General features: G+C 43.9%; 1 protein-coding gene across 25 annotated transcripts in view; it reads left to right on the top strand.

Annotated features, from left to right (window-relative positions):
- LOC138503201 (mucin-2-like) overlaps positions 1-21782 on the top strand; it is a 1598433-nt gene that overhangs the window by 1370052 nt on the left and 206599 nt on the right. For all 25 annotated transcript variants that reach the window (XM_069622774.1, XM_069622776.1, XM_069622767.1 and 22 more), the window contains one exon: positions 10550-10704. In XM_069622774.1, the coding sequence (XP_069478875.1) occupies positions 10550-10704 (155 nt within the window). The remainder of the gene's footprint in view (positions 1-10549; positions 10705-21782) is intronic.

Raw genomic sequence — 21782 nt, 5'->3', positions numbered from 1 at the left:
CCAGAGATATGTACTGTGTTCCCGTTGGAAGTTATCCGAGGGCCAGTAGCATTGAGTACAGCAGCCCTGGGCCAAGTTACTCACCTGGGAATCCGCCCTTCTAGCCACGATGAACCCTCCTGAGGTAGCTGTACAGCGGCAGAGGGCAGATGCCACTGCTGCTACTTCCCCGGCATCCACAGGGTATAGCCCTTGCTCCTGTCACTGGTTGGTCATGCTTTCCATTTGCATGACGCTGGTATTTTTGTGGCTCTGATACTACAAGTGTCTGTAGGTTGGACTTACAGGTGGATCTATTAAGCATAAGCTGTGAGCCATGGATTTTGTTGTTTGACATTTGTCAAGCATAGTGGAACCCGAGAACAGTCATCATCATGGAGCCTCAGCATTTTGGAAAAAAGAACTGAGCCAAAGAATATTTTCAATTTGCGTATTGTACATTATTTACCTCAACGAACTAAGGATGAGCACTGCTTGCAAACCACAAACTATTCTTCCGAGAACACAATGCAAAGTCACAAGTTGAATCCAGGGGAACATTGTCAGGCTATTCTGCTGTTATTGTAGTTGTCGTTAGAATGTTTATATATACTCATTTTACGTCCAATTATATTTTTAAGCTACATTTCATGAGATGGGTGGTTCTTCCGCTCAGTCATAGGTATACAGTGAAAACCCATATTTGCACCTTTCTTTGCAGTATGCTTGTATTTTTAATGTAACCGATTGCTGGGTGTGTGCACACCTGCCCCAGAATTTGTTTTCACGATTCCATATTGCACTGATTCCCTTCCAGTGCGGGGATCTCTGTTTGGATGTTAAGCTGGTCTCTCAGTCCCAAGGTACCAAGTCCTTTAGGGATGCTAAGTCCCCCTTGGGATTCAAGGTCCTCCAAATTTCCCTGATCCAAATATGGTACACAGAAAACCTGTGGCACTGCACCCATCATCTCTGGCACTGGGTCTCCTGTGTTATACTAAGCAACCTGGGGATTAAAATAAATAGAAATTGGTTAACTCAGCTCACACTGTTGGTGGAGGATATTGCCAGCGCGATAGCCTCTTCCTTGTCTATGTTGTCCCGGGAACAGGTAGCCATCCGAACGATGGTTCTCAAGGACCGCATGGGTTTAGACATGGTTTTCGCCTCACATGGAGGTGTCGGTGCAGTCGTGAAGACCGAATGCTGCACCTTTAACCAGATTATGCAAGAAATATCTCTGACATCATAAATCCACATTCGGCACACTGTAAAACTCCTTCACAAGGATCCTGTATCGCCCCTACGCTCTACAACATCTTCACACGGCCCCTTTTCCACATTCTAGATTCTCAGCATAGCATACACCAATTATGCCGATGACACTCAAATCTTGATCCCACTCTCAGGTAACTACTTAAGAAGACACCAACACCTTGTACTCAATCTACTCCACAATTCAAACTTGGATGGCTGCCAATCACTTCTGTCTCAACAGCAACAATACAGAAATCCTGATTGTTGGCCCTCCAAGTGCCTTACAGAACCTCAGCAATCAATATTCTGCCTTTATGATCGACAACTGCTCAATCCCTGTCTCTAACATTGTAAAGACTTTAGGGGTCTACCTAGACGCATCACCCAACATAACCAGACAAGTTAATGCCATTGCCTCCTCGGCAGCCTACGCTACCAAGGTCCTTAATGCAGCCAGACCCTTCCTTTCTGAAAATAACTGCCTAACAATCGCCCGTGCTATCATTGGCTCTAAGTTAGACTACTGCAATGTCTTATTCAATGGCACATCTTCCAAAAACATCTCTACACTTCAGGTCATCCAGAATAACGCCCTCACAGCAGCTCTGACCATGCAGAAAAGAGAGCACATTTCAGGTGCTAGAAGAGACGCACACTGCCTCCCTATTCAGAAACGGATCATCTTCAAAACACTATCTATTACCCACAAGTGCCTGTCCAACACTGCACCACCTTACATCTCCAAAATGATTGCCAAAGCACACTCTTCAAGACCCACTTGGACCCCCTACACCAACAAGTTTAGAGTTCCCAAAGTGAAAAGATGCTAATCCGGAGTTTCCATCTTCCCTTACCTTGTTGCTAAGCTTTGGAACGACCTCCCACCCTCCTTGAGGGCGGACAAATCCTACTGGCGATTCCGCAAAGCATTAAAAACTCAGCTTTTCACCAAAACCTGAGCTCCCGACTTCAGGCCAGTCGATCATGTTTCTTTATATTTGTCTGATAACTACCATCAGGCAACACCAGTGTTACCTATATCTGTATGTAACCATGCTTGTTTAACACTAGCCTAAGATGTTATGCTGGAGGAATATCACCAGTGGTCATGATTCTGTATGTCTACATTATAACGGCCATCAGGCCGTACCTACTGTACTTTGTATCTGTATTTGACTATGCCTTGCTCCACACTAGCTTGGTTAGTATTTTGTACTTGAAACAGCGCCTCAATGCCTACGGGTTGTATGTGCGCTTTATAAATGTAAAAAGAAAAAAAAAATGAATACTAGACCGGAAGAAGCCTAGTCCTTTGGGATGTGGATCGAAAGGCAGCTGGGATCCCTGATTGCATCTATTGGTCAGACCCACAAAGGCACCCCAACAAGACTGCCTGTCTGGGCCTGTCGTGAGCTGTCGGAGCCAGGGGCCATGAACGCTGTTCTACGCCCCCCAGACCTCGCCACTAAGGCTCGCTGCATCGTCCGAGCATACATCCGAGTAAGTGGCAGCCCTGCACCTTGCTGATTCCACTACCTGTCTCTTATACAAGCGTGTCTTATTCTCACACCACGCGTGTATCCTACAGCCTGCTTCCTGCTTCCTGTCTGCACATTGCATTCTAGCCAAAATGGTGATTTTTGAATTTAGGTGAACCCTAACTGCTGAACTTGCACCTTCCTGTCTGCACATTGCATTTTAGCCAAAATGGTGATTTCTGAATTTAGGTGAACCCTAACTGATGAACCTGCACCCTCCTGTCTGCACATTGCATTTTAGTCTAAATGGTAATTTTTGAATTTAGGTGAACCCTAACTGTTGATTTTGCACCCTCCTGTCTGCACATTGCATTTTAGTCTAAATGGTGATTTTTTGAATTTAGGTGAACCCTAACTGTTGAATATGCATCCTGTCTGCATACCGTATTTTAACCTATATTGTAACTTTTGGATTTGGGTTAACCCTAATTGTTGAATTTGCATCTTCCTATTTGCACACTGCATTTTAGCTTAAATGGTGATCTCTGAATTTAGGTGAATCCTAACTGTTGAATCTGCACCTTCCTGTCTGCACACTATATTTTAGCCAATATTGTGACATCTAAATCTAGGTGAACCCTAACTGTTGAATTTGTACCATCACTGTCGAACCTCCGAAACTTAAGTGACCCCTCACTGTCGAATGCAAACGTCTAGCCTTACTGCATCTAGCACCAGCATGTCCCACTCAGTGGCTAACTTGACTATCCATACGACAACCCTTATTCTGAGCACCACGTTCTACATCATGTCACTCACCATTCCAACAAGCAGGATACCACCCACTCTGACCTCCACTACCTTGCTTAACTCGTCCACTACATCCTCCATAGACATGATAGACTCCATAAATCACCTCCCATGCAAGCCCTGCTCAACTACGGACAGAAACCTACGCTTAAGAGCGAGATTAGCCAACATGTATGAGGCCCCCATTAGGTCTCTACCTATCTCCCCAGGACCTAAGATGCTAAGTACGCCCCTAGTTCCCTATCTCGGCCCTAGGCCTACAAAAAGTTTAGCTAAGCACAGTAAACCCAAACCCCGACAAAACCCTCAACAGACCACACCAACTACTACGAGCCCCCAGATAAAAGGAGCCCTTATAAACTCTAGATCACTGGTAGCACACGCTACAGAAATAGCCGATTTGCTTCTTGAAAGATGACTTAGACTTCCTCGCTATCACCCAGACGTGGCTACACCCTGCTGCAGGCCCCATGCTAATACTAGCAGTCCCTGATGGCCATTCTATCCTGAACCATGATACACTAAAATCCAGAGGACGAGGTATTGCTATTATTTACAAATGCAGCCTAGCTATGAGACTAGCTACCCCTATCGACATCTACTCTTGTGAACTACTATCAGTCAAAGTCCCTTTGACTAATGCCCAAACTTTGAATATCCATTTGATATACCGCCCCCCCAAGCCCATCTGGTACCTTTGCAGATGATATTAACACTATCCTAACCAACAACCTTAAAAGCTCCACATAAGTACTTCTACTCAGAGACCTGAACACGGGCTTCAACGACCAATCAGACTAGCTTGCCATGACCACAGCTAACACCCTATCAGAACTTGAATTTACCCAAAGAAGCAATACCGCCACCCACAGCAAAGGTAGAATACTTGACCACAACTGCCAGGCTAATAACCTGTCTATCTCACCACCAGCTTGGGCGGACCACCACCTTGTGTCCTTTATGCTCTCCACCAACAGACTCCCACCGCCTCCTGTCCTTAAGGCGCCACCCACACTAACTAGGAATAAAAAGAGTATTGCTGTGGATAGGCTCATCCCGGCACTACTTCCTACTCTTAACCCACTCCCAGATAACACTGATCCTGAGAGATTGTTTGAACAATATAATAAAATCATGACCTCTTCCTTGCACTAGGTCGCCCCCGCCAAACTGAGACCAAGTAAGCAGAAAACCCACCTGAATAAATGGTTTACACCTTTCTTAAAAAACTTAAGACAACAAAAAGAAACTGCGAGGCTACATGGAAAAAACATCAGTCAGAAGCCAATAAGCACAAACTCACTAAATTGTCCACCCTTTACAAAAAAGAAATATGCCTAGCAAAACGAATATCCTTTCACACACGCATATCCCACGCCAAATCCAACAAAAAGGAACTTTGACCATTTTCAAAGAAATAGAGACTCCGATAGTACAACCCGACACATGCACGACAGATAAAAAATGGTATGCAGATATCCAACACGCCTTAGCCAATAAAATAGCCACTTTACAAAATAAAATCTCCTGTAAAAGAACTGCCCTAAATGACCCTACTGCATCTAAAACAACTGGTAAGGTTAACACAGATGAATCTACCCGATTCAACTTTACCAAATTTTCCATCCATTAAGTGGAAAGAATGATTCTGTCCCTTAAACCCTCTAATTGTCAGGGAGATCTATGCCCTGCACAGCTTATTAAAGATGCTGCCCGAGACCTCCTTTCATTACCAAACTCATTAATGCGTCCTTCTCTACTGGTATTATTCCCACTAACCTTAAGCAATCGTGGGTACTCCCACTTTTTTTTTTAAAAACCACCCTCGACCTATCTTCACCAACCAACTATAGACCTATCACTTCTGTGCCTTTCCTTCTAAAGATCTTGGATTAGGTAGCGTATACACAAATAAAAAAGCACCTGGAACTACATCACTTGTTAGGAGCCAGACAATTAGGTTTCCGCCCCCAGCACGGCACGGAAACTGCCCTCATCGACCTTAAGACCCAAATCGATGAGCTCAAAGATAATGGCAAGTCAGCATTACTCCTCCTCCTAGATCTCTCAGCTGCTTTCGATCTAGTTGACCATACTATCCTCTGTAACCATCTAAACACAGCTGCACCCTTCTCTGACGACGCTGTTACCTGGATCAGATCCTTCTTAAATGGCAGAACAATGAGGGTCTTCTCGCCGCTAGCAGCTTCAGACCCCATACCCATCACCTGTGGTGTGCCCCAGGGATCATGCGTTTCGCCTACACTTTACAATATTTTCACTAAGCCCCTCTTCGATGATCTGGATCATCTCGGTATCACCTACACCGACTATGCAGATGATACCCAGATCCTCCTCCCGCTTTCAGGGGATAATGAAAAGGATTTGGCCTTGGTGAATAGAGTGTACATCATCATCCAGGCATGGATGGCTACACATGGTCTATGCCTGAAGGATGATAAAACTGAACTCATCATCCTGGGCATCCCGTTCAACCTAAAAAAACTAGGGTCCAATTATTCCTCATTCATAATTGATGGCAACATCATAAAAGTAGAACGCAAGGTAAAAACCCTTGGCTTTTACCTTGACTCAAACCTTTCTTTCACCAAACAGGTTAACTCCCTAGCATCTTCCACAGCCTATACTTGTAAATTAATACGCACTGGCAAGCCATTCCTCTCTGATACTAGCTGCATCATTCTGGCTAGGGCCCTTATCCTGTCGCGCCTGGATTACTGCAATGCCCTTTACCTGGGATCGACTAAAGCCACCATCAAAAGAATAAAAATAATGCCCTTAGAGCAGCTTTTAGGCATCTCCAGAAGAGACCACATTTCAGAGATTTGTCTACGGAATAACTGGCTCCCAACCTACGACAAAGTCCTCCTAAAAATTCTGTCGCTTACCCACAAATCTCTCAACAATGCCGCACCTTTCCACCTGGCGGAGAGATTCCACAAACAGACTTCCATGAGACCATTAAGACTAGCCAACAGAGATCGACTCTCCATACCATGATTTAAACGATCCACAATCGGAGGTAACAGCTTCCTAGTGAAAGCGGACAAACTATGGAACTCTCTTCCGCCCAGTTTGAGAACTAACCAATCCTACCACAAATTTAGATCCAACACCATCATATGGCTGAAATCTAATAACCAGTATTAATAACCCCTGTTAGGATACAGTCAGAACTGATTGGCCACTGACATGGTACCCACCACATGATATGATATTTTCACTATCTTCTAGCATCCCTGTAATTATCTACCTTCACCCGCTTTATTCTGTATGTATTGCCTTCTGGTAACTGCCTGTATATTCATCTGCTGCATACTCTGCATGTAAATTTGCACCCCTCGTATATACACCCTTGTAATTATTACATGTATGTAAACTGTATTCATTTTTGTGTAACTAAGCTTTGCATATACTTATAACTGCTGCGCCCTGTTACCCTAGGGTATGCTGCGCATTATAAATAATAAAACAAACAAACAAACAAACAACAAACAGATGTTGCTTATAATAGTCATATTCCTGGGTCTGTCTTTTCTGTCAATGGTGTGTAATAGCCTTTAATATCGGTTATGGAATACCTGTTCTGACACACCAAAATCAGTTCAAGTACTTCACTGGCATGTTGTTGAGGAAACAAAGTGTTATGATCTACGGGATGCTAAATTTGTTCCCCTAGAGATGAGTGTAATGAGACTGCAGCGAAGGTCTCATAGGCAGCAGGGTTGTGGGAGGGGAAAACTGGGCAATGAAAATTGTATGCACCCTTGTGCATGTGCCCGCATTATAATGGTTAGCCAACGATGCAGACTGCCATGTTTAAATAACTGTTTCTTGTTTGTGTGAGGCAATGCTGTTGACTGTAATGTGCATGTCCTTACTATGAAAGCTCTTTGCATAGCTCGTAGGAATGCCTGATTTCTCTCGCTTCTGACGCATTTCCTTTCTGGCATATATAAGCGTGTTTTAGGCTGCTGCTATCCTAGGAAAAGCAGCTTTAGCAGATGGAAGTCGTCATATTACAGACGCTCGCTCCTGCTCCAAGGCATGTGTGAATATTTAAGGATGACATTCACCTTGACTGAATTTATTTTACCCTGCTGCCCTCCCTGATAACACTGACTAACATGATTTCCTGCAGCTGGGATCTGATGCCTGTATTAGGGTTCTCTGCTTGACACATTGTATTGGTATGTGACCTTGCCTGGTCAAGATCACGCCTCCATTGAAACACATGTATCCTTTTGGGTATATGATATGATATGATATTTTATTTGTATTGCGCTCATACACAAGTGTTTCAGAGTGCAACAAGGCAGGGGAGGGGAACAGGGGAGAACAAATCAGCGATCTTACTTGGCCCAGTGACATTGAGAAGCGTGCAAGTGCATGGGAAAGGGAAAGGGGAGAAAGTGCATGGAAGGGGGAGAGAGGAGAGTGCAGAGCAGAGGAGAACAGATAAATAATAATAAATACAAATAAATAGATAATAGAGGCAATAAACAGTGGTAGTGCAGCCAGCAAGTGACAAGTGCAGAAAAGGAAGAAAATGGGGGGTAGGGTGGGTGACTGTATGGGTACAGATACAGTCCCCATTTCAAGGGGTGGCCAGGTGGCAGTGCAGGAGGGTGGCAGGGTGAGCAGGTACCTGGGCCCAGAGGAAAGAGGGTGGCCAGGTGCACAGTGCCAAGAGAGATCAGATCAGCAGGGAAGAGGGGGATCAAAGACAGAAGCAAAGAGGAAGGTCTTTAGGTGCTTCCGCAACCGGAGATGGTTCTCCTCATTTTTAAGAGTGGCAGAGAGGCTATTCCAGAGGGAGGCCCCAGCCGAAGACAGAGATCTACCCCCAGCTCGCTTCTTTGAAAAACGACTGACCCTAAGGGAGATAGAGGTAGAGAAATGAAGAGCTCGAGAGGGGAGCTATTTGAAGAGGGATAGCTGAAGGTATTTTGGACCCAGGCCCCAGAAAGCCTTGTGGGCAATGCAGAGAGTTTTGAATTTAATCCTTGCATCCACTGGGAGCCAATGGAGAGATTTCAGAGCTGGAGAGATACGATCCCAGGGCTTGAGGCCATGGACAAGTCTTGCAGTCCTGTTCTGTATTAGTTGCAGAGGGCGAAGAGTAGAGACAGGTAGATTTAGGAAGAGGCTGTTACAATAGTCCAACCTGGAGAGAACCAGAGCTTGGGAGACAGTGAGCTTCTGGGGGAAGGAGAGGAAAGGCAGAGTACCTCTGAGGAGGTGCAGTAGGAAGTTTGACTTTTTAGAGACCTCAGAGATGTGGGAGGAGAAGGAAAGTGTGGAGTCAACGATGTCCCCAACGTTCTTTGCCTCGCAGGAGGGGGGTAGGAGGAGGGCCAAGGGAGGCCGGCCAGAGAGTGAGGGGAACGGATGGTGGAGGTGTGCCGATGAGGAGGATCTCTGTCTTGCTGGCATTCAGACAGAGGTCATTTGCGGCACACCAATCCTGAATGGCAGTTAGACACTCAGACATGAGAGAAGAAGAGGATGTGGCCGAGGGAAGCCTGAAAATAAGTTGAGTGTCATCAGCGTAGCACTGGAAATTGGAGCAGAAAATGGCAATGTAGTGGGCGAGGGTTGCCAGGTATTCGTTGAAAAAGAGAACGGTTGTATAAGAGAAGGGTGCACAGAGCGAGCGGTGTCACTTGGTGTATTGGAGTTTCGTGCCAATGTTGGTCCTGTTTGTGTTGCTTTTCTAATAAAGTGTTCAGAATCGAAAGTGGTTATTAATCGACAACAGTATGTACATGAAAACATGTATATATTTGTAAAAACCGAACCTGAACATTTCAACAAAATAAAACAAAGCACATATTTTTAACAATCTATTGTCCATGTTCGGTGTTGGAAAAATCCCCAACATGTTTCGAACCGCAGGTGGGTTTTGGGACCTTCCTTAGGGGGAACAACGGCCAGGGCGAGGGAGATCTGTAAAAAATAACTGTTGTAGATCTAAGAAGGGATTGCAAGTGGAGAGCTTGCATAGCATACAGAAATGATTGCTAAAGAGTCTCTGACAAGTGAGAACACTCTTACCTCGTTAATAAAGAGTGGCAGTGAACTATTTGAAGAAAATCACTAGTGTCTAATAAAGTCCACGTGAATTAGGGGCAGGACCTGGGGAAATAGGGGATGTACATTAACCCTAGTGGACATCATATCACCAATGTGGAAATGGCCAATGCTGGGAAGAAACTCCCCTGATGTGGTGTAGAAGTAGAACAGAGGAGTAGTGTTTGTTCCTTGCTTATAATGTAACAGTAGGATCAGTACTCAGGTTTGTAGACATTCATTATCTGAAATTAAAGGAGGATTTAGGGTAAGAGATCAGGGTCATTGCTCCTCGCATATAGGACCACCCTAATGTCCTTAGCCTCTAAAAATGTTGGTTTAGTGACATCAACATTTATAATTTACCAATTCCTTATTGATGATTTTCAGCATGGCACGGTGCGCAGTGTGGTGTTGATATGCGCTTAGACCACAATGTAGGCCGATTGCAAAGGTCTGAAAAAATGTTTAAAATAGAATTTTGTCCCTGAGGGGATGTGAACAGTTTGACACTGAATGCCCGGCTGGATCACTGGCGGGTAAATCCGTTGCCTCCAACACTTCACTTGTTTGAATTCCACATCCCTTCATACTTCGGGGGTCGATACATTTATTATTAAACAGGGTAATAACACTGTTATTAGAGTGCTTTGACGACCAGGGACTATGTAAGAACCCAGATTAATTTTATATAATTAAATGGATGCTATCGGAAGATGAAGGCGATTGCAGAGTGGTGTGACGAAAAGGTCTTCAACCAAGAAAATATTTCAGGCATGTTTATTTTATGTCATCATAACAGTCGATGCAACAGTGCAGTACCCAGGTATTAGGTCTTTGTGTGCATGATATGTGATGGTTAACTTGTGCTGGAGGTTTTATTGCCTCAAAGCAAATGTTTTTAATCTTAACTACATTGATTATTTTTTCAGATAACTGTTGACAAGGTGACCTACTCAAACGTGCTCTACATTCCTTCTGACACTTCGAGCAGCATTGTGTACAGCAATCCCCTGAACCTCTCCTTCTCCTGCACTTACAACCTCACCATGACAAACCTGGCTACCACCCTAAATCCCGTAACAAGGTAGGCGTGTATGGAAATAAACCAGATGGTTACAGTAATGAGATATCTATGCAGGGTACGCCTGGTCATTGTTTGTATTTCTCTGTATTCTGAAATCCTTCACTGCCGCAAGTTCACCAGTTTGCCTCTTGTTTTCCGTTGTCAATAAAAAAGAGAAATTAGAACGTACAACAATTAGTTCAAAAGAGTTAAGAGGGGCTCCAAAAGTACCCCTCCCCCCCAAGTAAAGCATGGCGCCTTATATCAATCTTCTCCTCTACAGTGGATGCATCCAATAAATACATTTATATCTTAAACAATTCCATAATGGCTATAATAGGAAAAACTTGCCGACAGTGTAACATTTGAAGCCAAAAGGCTTTGGTTGAATGCATTAATGGATTATGAACAAAACTAGTAAAAGACTTCGGTCTTAAAATCCATGTCATCTCTCATTCAGTGCTAATGTCCTTTAATGTTTCTATTCTAAAACTGTGATTACACAACCTTCAGTTCTCCAATTCCGGGCTAGCAGGAATTTTTTAATTATCATGCATTTTTGACAACTTAGAAATCTTAATGTAGGCTGCAGGATACAAAGCCTAGGAAAAGTCAATACATGCTATGCCTTCGAGACTAGCACGCTGAGTCACTCACTATTAGAGCTTTAGTCATACATCAACATCTTATTTTGGATATAGCTCTTAGACCCTAGCAAATGTCCTTCCAAAAGTGTCTAAAGATGTATGTCCTTCAGCATGTCATCAGACCCACTCATAAAATGAGTTATAACTTGTCAAGCATTGCATTTTAATAAATTATAAATATTAAATCACTGGGTCAGGAGGATAGCTCAGGGGAAACCGTTTGTCTTGGAAGCTAGACAACGGATAGCAACACAGGTTTGAATCTCAGTCTTGGCTTAGAAATGCGGTATTAAGCGTGTTATAAAAGAACAATTATAATGATAAAATTATAAAGTCACAAGGCCTCTTCTGCAATCCTGGTTTTTACTTAAAGGACCAATTTTCCTCAGTTTAGCTAGGGATACAAGTGAAGGCAAATCAAACTCAGTTCTTATTGATTTATCGGCATTGAGAACGGGAGCGCTAACAGACTACTCCAGATAAAATCGTCCAAAATATACAGCCAGTCCCACATTTGGGATACATATCTCAGTCCCATAAAGGATTAAAGGAACAGTTTGATGAGCCAAAAGAGGGGAGTCAAAGAAAAAACATGTATAAAAGGTTACCTTTTTTCTTTTGTCTACCAACAATACTATCCTCGTCCTAATTCTCCTATGGGCAGCCACTTCCTTCTTCGAGAAGTTATTGACGTATCCTTAATTGGTGAGTTCCTTACCTTCCTCCAAAAACACATTTCAGAGCTGCCTGCAAAATGATGCCCTTTTCCACTTGTTAGTACATTTTTATTATTTTTACTTTGGCCATGCTAATTTCCAAATAGTTGGTGGTGGAATAATACTAATTTCTGTCCAAGCTATATTGCAGTCCTATGGGAGTTCAATCAAATCTGATAATGCCTCAAATATCCAAGTATTGGCAGGACACTCGTAGCCACTATCACTGTGTCGCTCATGTCCGATACGTATAGATAAAAGCAGCTGGGAACATGCACCACCATTGTGTAACAAACCATGATGAACCCAACCAAAGGCAGAAGCCCAATCCAAGTAAGCAACATTTAAAGGGGCATTCTTTTTCTCCTGGGGTTGGTTTTTTAAAAGAGTGATTAGAGTGTTTATAGCAGTGCCCATATAGGCACTGGAGAGGAGCGCCTGCTACCTTTTTTGAAGCGGGCCCATATACTTACAGAAATCTGTTTGAAATTTAGTGAAGCAACTAGTATCCAAGGCCAATCCCGTTAACTCTTTAAGAATCAATTTTGCAGATATTTTACTGCTCAATTTTGCAGATATTTTACTACTCACCTTTGCAGATATTTTACTACTCAATTTTGCAGATATTTTACTACTCACCTTTGCAGATATTTTACCACTCATATAGTTGTAAAGGAATATAGGCATAATCCATAATTGTTTGAATTATGTCTACTGGTCTTTTTGTAAATGGAAATGATGTGGGTTTTGTGGGAATCTCCAATATTTCAATAGCTCTCCTAAATAACACATACATGTATTAGTTCACATTTCTGAATTCGCCCCTAACAATTACATTTGCCAACCCATCAGGACACTGGCCTCTAGAGATTTATAACCCCCTTATGATTCTCCAGTCCTATCTAGAGAATCTTCCCATCCATGTCTCCAGGCCTTAACAAAGAACATATCCCCCTGTCTCTCCTCCAAACAAATAGACAGAGAACCGCACTCAGGGCCTGCATACATCAACGCGACAGGTTTTGCAGCCACCTCTTCCTGCTATCCCACTAATAACCGCATCACCCTCTATTTTACTACGATGCAACGTGCAGCAAGGCCAACAGAAATATCAGAAAGCTGCTATACAAGACCACATTCACAACGGACCTATCTCTACCCTGCTGTCACCTATTAACATGAGGTAACTGCAACCCAGGTTGTGAAGTGAAGTCAAGACTGGATAATGCAGACTAACTCCCAGAAGACCCCAGCCACAGGCAAAGAGGACCCCAACCCCATACTACCATTTACAGTCTGTGGTATCATGCATGCTCTGAAGGTTGTTTTGTGAGCTGCCCCTGGATTGTGTGAGGTAATGCGGAATGCAAGGGGTCGGGGAGTTCTGGGTTTGGCAGTTGGGAAGGGACTTCAGGATGGGAGCTGGGACATGGGAGTATGTTGAAGCCTGCTCTGCTGTTAACTACTACCTTTGACCTGTAACTAATAAAGTACATTCCTTTTGTACTTACCTTGTCCCTGCCTGGCTCCGGCATCTTGGCTGTCCTTACTGTGGTCCCACTTACTACACATTCTGGAAAAGCTCCTGGCAGGCCTCAAGAGCTTGCAGGCAGCCCGGTCCAGCACCTTGCTCCCAGTGGAGCCACACACCAAAAGCCACCTTCCTTTCCTGTCTATAGAACCTGGCTGTTAGTGGTCGTTTGTGGCCCATGTCAATCTGGTATGGCTCGGTGTGGGGGAGATCCTTTTTGTCAAACTCTCCTTTTGTGCCCCCAGAACTCCTTCTGCACAGTCATTTCCTGGCTGACACCACTGCCAGTTGGCACGCCTGTACCAGCACTCCCTCTGGCCATCAGCAGGAGGGGACCCAAGATATTATCTGGTTAGTAGCCCCCACAACTACTAGCACCATCTTGATAACACCACAAGGCCATCGTGCATCCACAACATGACTTAACATTGTACCACCACCACACTAGTAATGCCCTCATGAAGGTTCTGCCAGCCAAAACGGAAAGCTGCGATCCCATCTTTTCATTACATTTTCTTCTGGTCAAAACGCTGAAAACTACATGCATCCCAAATATCATTATCACTCACCCTTATGTTTTAATTTCCCTACATGGGTGAGTTAAATCTGTAAGTTTTTGTTTTCCCATCGTGTTTCCACTCTTCCCCTTTCCTGCTCTCCTTGGCCCCGTTGCCCTTTCACCCCCACAGACCATACTCTGGATGTAACCCTGCTGGGGTCCCAATTTGCCTGTACACAGACAAGGCTCGGTATTATAAGACCACTGGACTGTGATGTGCGCAGTATAAAAGATAAATAGCATAACGGGGGTCCTGTATCATCAGGTAATGAATACATCTTCAAGACACCTGTCATCAGTGGTGACCGCTACTTTCCATTTTGCTGCAATATTTATCTTCCAAGCACCCGAAATGTAAGAGAGGTTTTCAGCTGTACAGCTAGTAGTTCACAAAATCTAAGTCAGCATTGCTTGCTCTCTTGTAATAGTATTTATTGGTTTAAAAAAGGAAAACGGAGCAGAAGTACTTCATGAATTGAACAGTGGTTTTATCCAAGTTAACAGGCAGTCTAAACCTAAATAGCCACACATGATGGATAGTGTCCAGTATAAAAGTGGTTGGTGAACCAAAAAGGGAGCATCCCCCTGTTAGGCAGAATCCTGTGCAGTTCCCTTAAGGAACACTGCAAAAAGATTAAGACTGCAGGAGTAAGCAGTAAACCCAATTGGTAGCAGTCCGCACCACGCAGATTTACCTGGTAGCTGTGGCCGAGCAGTCGGACTTCCCTCAAGAAGAGTAGGGCAGTATATAGAGTATACGCAATAGGGCCAAAAACACAGTAGACCAAACAAACACTGACCAGAGCTTTGTATAAAAAGTATATAATTATTTATTTAAAACACACTTTAGGCAATAATCTAGCACTCTAAATGAAAAGCAAGTTAAAACACAGTCAGGTAAAGTATACACACCTCCCTTGATAACTATCAGACAAGTCAGAGTTAAAACACCACGATTTGTTAAAACAGATATGAGCACGAAACCTGTTGGCACTCCAATAGTTCAGTTAAAGGGAGAGAAAAAGGCAGAGCATAGAAATAAAACAGGTCCCAACACTTTTAGGAGTTCTCAACAAGAGAATAAAGGAGGTATATACTGTAGAGCCAAAGTTCAGAGGCCAGTCCCACTTTAAATGGAGCAAAGCGAAATGTGCCCAGGATCACACAGTTTAAATTGCACTTAAAGTCTTTGTAGAATGTTCAAAAGAGGTTGGGGCGCTTCAAGAAGGTAAAGTTAGAAGGTCTGTGGCCAACCCAGTTGGAAAGCCAAGGATTTAAGGGTCACCTTGGTCAAACCGAAGAAAGAGAGGCCAGGCAGGACACAGTACCTTAAAGAGAGAGGAAGCTCCAGCGGTGACAGTTGTTCCTGGCAGTGGTTGCAGTTTGTTGTTTTGACCAGGGGAAGAGAGGATCTCGTAGAGGAGTTAAGGTGGAGTCGTTGCACTGCACAGGGATGAAACCAGTCGCGGAGTTCGTCGATAAAAGGTGCGTTCCTTTCATTCGCGGTCAAAGTGGTGAAGCTTGGCTATCCAGTCGCCAGGGTGCTTGGCACGGGCGATTCGACCAAAAGACGTCTTTGGAAGGCGAAAGGGGTGAACCAGTTGGTCCCACCAGCTCAACGGAAGAAGACTCATCCAGCAGAAGATCTTCTCTTGTCGTCGGGAAAGTGGTGAGGTAGTTGCAGCAGGGCTTCACCGGTGGTGTCGTCGTTGCAGATGGCTCAGCTTCTTCCCTCTTAGGATTCTTAGGTCCTGTGGCAACTTCTGAAGTTCCAGGCCCCAAAGCCCTGCTTTTATGCCGAAAAATTCCCATTCAACAGCCTAGTTGTCACTCAAACATGCTAATTGGTGAGCCGGGCGGCTCACCACTGGGCCAATCAGACTAGAGTGCGACTTGAGTTGCCGAGGCAATGCAGTCCAGAGTGCCTATTCCCCCTCCCACACATCCTGTGGACCCCAGACAGAGTGGCACCATTTGGAGGGCTTCTGTGGAGAAGCCCGCCAAAATAGTGGAACAAAGGGCTCGACTTGGGTTAGAGTTTCAGAGACGAACACAAACGCCATTTTAAAACTGAGTTCTGGCAAAAAGACCCAACCGGTGATTTAATATTAAATAAATAAACCGGCGGTATCTTTAACATTGCTCCAAAAAGTTGTGCGTTTAAAATGAATGGGAAAATCCCTTAGGAAATATTCCGGTGGAATATTTCGAGTGATAACCACTGCCACCAGCCAGAAACTCGACAAGGGGGGGCTGCACAGTGCCTCCTTGAAAACAGACCCAGGGGCAATCTAATTAACCCCTTCCAGTACTTCCACAATATGATGGTTTGTACTGGTTCTGTTCACAAATTTAGACTAGTAAAGTCAATGGTGACTTTACATGCCCTGGGAGACAGTAGTCAGTCCCAGGGTATGGAGTCTATACTGGGGGGTCACTATGACACCCCTGTGTTACGGCACTGAGGGTGCTGTGTAACACACATACAAAAAGAGATGATGCCCTATGGAGTAAAGGACCTCATAGCCCATAAACACATACAAAGTCAAAGAACATCTCAAATCATGCCTAAGAGTGGGAGGAAAAGAGTCTCACTCTTAGCAGGAGAAAAAAACAAACACCAAAAAATCCAGCAAAGCTGCTGGGGGACTCACTAGGTTTGGGAAATTAGCCTTTAAAGAGAATCCTCCCTAACACCCCCAGAGACCAGCTAGAATCCATAACCGTTCTGATGAATAGCGGGGCTGCTGGGAAATGCATGTAGTCTGAATGGGCCCAGAAGGACCAAGACAACAGCTCAACCAATTGAAGGAATTAACGAATGGGTCAGTGACAGAGACACCAGAACCCGCTTCAGATGACAATTGGTCAACACCAAGAGACATCCTTTGACTTTATTAATACACCACATTTTCCACTGGTTTTAGGAATTCCATGGCCCCAATGCTACAACCCATACATACACTGGGAAGCACATACCTTGTTCTTTGGTTCAGAATTCTGTACTAAACGCTGTCTCAGAGAGATCACACTCCCTAAGAGCAGAAGCAGCCAATGATCCCCCACAATCTGTGATGTGATTGAGACAGTACAGAAAAACTTTGGATGTATCATGACGGTGCTGCTGTATTCTGTGAATCACAAGAGAAGGAACTTTTGCCTCATTGCCTGTTTGATTGTGCCATCAATCTTATTTTTGATGCAGTGGTGTCTCATCATGAGAAGGACGCGCTGAAGGAATATTTGGGAATTTGTGAAATTGCCTAATCCCAGAATCCAAATCTCCAGTGAGAGCTTCATTGCTTTTCATACCCAAAAAGGATACACAGAACTGCAACCCAGCCTTGTTTATTGAATCATGTTACCATTGGGAGGTGCTTTTGAGCCGTGGAAGATGGTGGCTTGCCTTTGGAGCTCAGCATGCCAGGAGAAGAAAAAGGATACCAAAAAGGCATCTAAAGAATTTATTAAACAAACAACAAACGCACTGGAGCAGAGGCTCCCAGGCAAACACTGATATGAGAGAGCTCCGTGGCCCCCGACACTACAACAACGTTGAGCTGCCAGTCTCTCAAGAAAGATGGGCCCACAGGGGTATGGCACAACCTCATGATTGTGCAGAGAGTGGCCATTGAACTGACACTTTGGCCGGCCTCTCTGCCTTGGAGCGTGACTTCCCATGTTGGTTGGTGCAGAAATATCTCTTGAGTTTGCAGTGATCAGCAGGGACAGAGATACTTGGGAAGCCAGTGGCGGGAACAGGGGCCTGTGGAGGCGGCGGAGACTGCTCGCAGTGGGTTTGAAAACAGGGCCACATTCTCATTGGTCCTTAGAGTGTGGCTCACTGTGGGGATCGGAGCAAGACATCTCCCTGGGCTGCTCGGACCGGAGGCCGTGGGTAACCAGTAGCAGAGGCTGGTAAGACTGTTCATGGACGCAGCTTGGGAGACCCTGCAGCCAACAAAGGAGAGGCAAGCGGGCCGTGAGTTAGAGGAATATACAGAAAAAATCACCAGTAAGGGCGCACCTGCCTCTGCGGCTAATTTGCCGCTCCTAAAAACAATCCCTATCTCGGCATATTGAATGTTGTGTTGGCACGGACCCACAACCTGATCGTTAAAAACAACTCAAAGAGGGTCAAGTAAGCAGTGCGGCCTTTACGTGGAAAAAACGGTTTTATTACATGCAAATACATGCAAATACAGCCAGGAGTTTCTGTTAGTCTTGTGAAACTGAAAAGGAAACTAAGAACTCAATTTGTCTAGTTGCGGAAACTGCAATTAACATAAGCTAAGCATATTAGTTTCACATCCCACATTCCACATTGGTCGATACCTATACAAAAATCTAAACATCATGTATAGCCTATTGGTCACACTTTATCGAAAGACAATCCCTCTGAAATTACCTAATGTTTAATCATCGAACAACACTGTAATTTGATTGCTGCATTGTATTTTATGTACTCTGTGGCACTAATAAACTTCCCTTATTGGTTAAAGTAGTGTGGACCATCTTGTGATGTGCATACCCCCAACAGGACCCAATCAGGGAGTGGGTGTGAGTGACGAGGTCACAGTAATACAGCTGTCTTCTCATTATACCAGACACTGTGGCACGTACAAATAGCTCCCTCAACCTTGCAGTTAAAGGTATTAGCATCACCTCTTGCTACTCCATCTCAGAACCCGGTACATCTCTAGCACGTCTCCTCCCTTATCTCTCTGGGAACCCAGGTGCCCATGAATGACGTGACTGAGGCACCACTCGTCGGGCCTGAATTTCTCTTATTTATTTATCATGTTTGCACAGTCACCTGCAATTCAAACTGGCCGACCACTTTTCGATGGGGGCAGTATTTCTCCGAAATCTAGGTATACCACTTGGCACCCTGGACACTGTGCTTACATTCTAATAGATTCAGCCTGTGCAGCTATAGCCATAATCTTCAGGGCCGGACCCCACATTCCGCTCCCACGTCCATTGAGCTGCACGGCTTGATACAATTAGCCACTATCTACGCAGGGCGTCTTCTTGCGCCCTTGGATGTCTGAACTTTCATGGGGGAGGAATTCAGCACATGGCCCTCGTGTTCACTGCAACACCTCTCTGACTCCCTGTCTTGCTTGTACCCTATTTCAACTATCTGTCAGAGCACAACATTAGCCACTATTGCTAAATACACAAACTGCTACACATCACCCTTGCTCCAACCTTGATATCCATAACGTCATTGCATTGTTGCTATTTCTGTAAGGCTTTATGATGTTTCTAATGTGTGTCAAGGCTAACTACAAAAGACACAGGCGCGAATTGTTGTGCCAATCAGTGAAATACTAACACTAAGGGCCTACTGATATATTTTGCACAACCTGGACCCTTTTCCACGATTGGGGCGCTGCACTTGCATCCCAACAGTTGCACAAAGGAACAAGCACACTGCAGTCATATTGGTTGGTGTGGGTTACAGTAAACACTGCAGGTGTTAAGGTGCAATTAAACAATACCTACTGTGGTCAGCTGAACACCATTGACCTTCACAAAATGCAAAGTTAAGCAGCCGTATCGCTGTAAGCATATCAAATTGAGACATTGGGTCAGAAGCTAATAAAAGTGTAAGGCAACCCTTCAAGCCATAGAAAAGTATTTAATTAAGATGGCACTGCTAACAGCGCAATCACAGCTGCCAGATCTGGTTGTCGAAATGCATAGGATAAACTAAGGGCTGGAAATATCCATAAAAAATGTCATGGACCTTATGCAGAAAATAAAATCGATGAATGTCAGCATTACACAACAGGCGGACAGGATTGAGGACAATGAGAGGAGAATTAGTGTGACTGAGGACAGTTATGAAACCCTCAGTAAAGAAATGGAGAACGCATCACAAGAAATTCAACGCCTAGTGGAAAAATGGATGAACAAGAAAATAGGGCAAGACAAAATAATCTGTGCCTTACGGGGCTGAAAAGGGCAAAGAGGATCAGGATTTGCTTAAAGTACTTAACAACATTTTCAAGTAAGCATTCAAAATTGAAGACCCTGGACGACAAATAATAGAGTGGGCACAGAGTCCCCAGCACGAAACACGATAAAGAAGAAAGACCCAAAACCATAATTATGCCAAATATGAATGTTCAACACAAGCAGGCCTATAGAGCATAACCAGAGGTGAAATGGGCAGGGAACACCATCAGAATCTTCAATCACTACCTAGCAGAAATTATGCGCCAGAGGCGTGTTTCAATAAGGTCTTTTATGCCTTGAAAGGCTCTTCTCTACAATTTGTTTTGTGGTTTCCATCATTACTTTGTATCAGTTTTCAGCCAAATTGTCACAAATTTGAGGACCCACAATCAGCGTTGCAATTTCTGAGATTACATGATCTCATCTCTGAACCAGCAGTGCTGTCTTTGGTGGAATCCCCTGCGTCAAGTTCGAAATGAAGGGGGAATGAAGTAACATTGGATAAAACCCAAACCCTGCAAATGCAGTGGCCACAGAGAAACAGTTCTCACTCTAGGAAGAGGAGAGAGCCTTCAGGCTCATATAAAGAAGTGCAACATATCTCTTGAGAAAGATTGTGGGGGGTCAGAACTGGGAGGCGGACTCAAAGTTGTAATGTTTTCAACATTATACATTTTATTAAAATATAGGGTTTGGATAAAGGCCTTTCTGTCCCTATCCTAAAGAGGGCTTACCGTGCCTATGAAATCAAAACTAAAGATCAGTCTGTGTCTCGTTATTAAAGTTAAGCAACCTGTCCTTGTGTCCAAAACGTACCTGACCTTCACGCTCAAAATGAACAACAAAAGGTGCAGGGTAAATGTCTCTGCTTTAGATTCAGTAAAAAATGTGCACAAACTAATTATTTAAATCCAACAAAATAATCCTTGCATTCAGGGATGATTTCCTTCCCCTGAACTGTCTCAGGTAATTTATTTGAAAATGTTTTGTTCAAAAAATGATTCTTTAAGATTAGTAAACAATTCTCTTTCACAAAACATTTTCTTACGGTTGTTGGAAAGTGTCTTTTCCAAGCAATGGTATTTTAAAGGATTGCAAAAGTGTATTTTCCAAGCATTGGTGTTTTCCTTTCACACACTCCAAATGGATTACCTGGTGTATTCTCCTACCATAAATCCCCCTCTGGGCTTTGAAGATCCCCTGGTGTACTCCCATGCCAGGCATCTTTCCCCGAAAGGCTCAATGCCTGATGTACATCTTCCACCAGGTCTTCTTATAACCTTTTATTTATCTTTCAGTTCTTTAAATATAACACTGTTGTACTCCTTCACTATTTATACTCTTTTGGCTCCAGGTCTGACTTGTTCCAACTCCCCCATTGTGACATTTAATTTATGGAGACTTGTTCAAGCTTTGTTTGTTAACTTCATTGTTAGTATTCATTGGCGTGTGGCAATACTAGATCCAACCTTCACCATACTGGCATCTCATAAATGAAGACATGTACAGATCTTGCCTTTCAATTTCTTCATTAGTGTTCAATTGCTTATGACAACTTTTTTTTCCAGTTTTCCCCATATTGACATCTCACAGACTAGCTCTATAGTACTTGGTTGATATTCAATACAAGTTTCAAATTGTCTATATACCTGTCGGTATGCCGCAGGGCTCCCAATACT

This window comes from Ambystoma mexicanum, chromosome 11, assembly GCF_040938575.1.
Source record: "Ambystoma mexicanum isolate Mex_15411 chromosome 11, UKY_AmexF1_1, whole genome shotgun sequence".
Taxonomy (NCBI): Eukaryota; Metazoa; Chordata; class Amphibia; order Caudata; family Ambystomatidae; genus Ambystoma; species Ambystoma mexicanum.
Note: the sequence above shows the minus strand (reverse complement) of the source record. Positions and strands in the feature narration are given on the sequence as shown.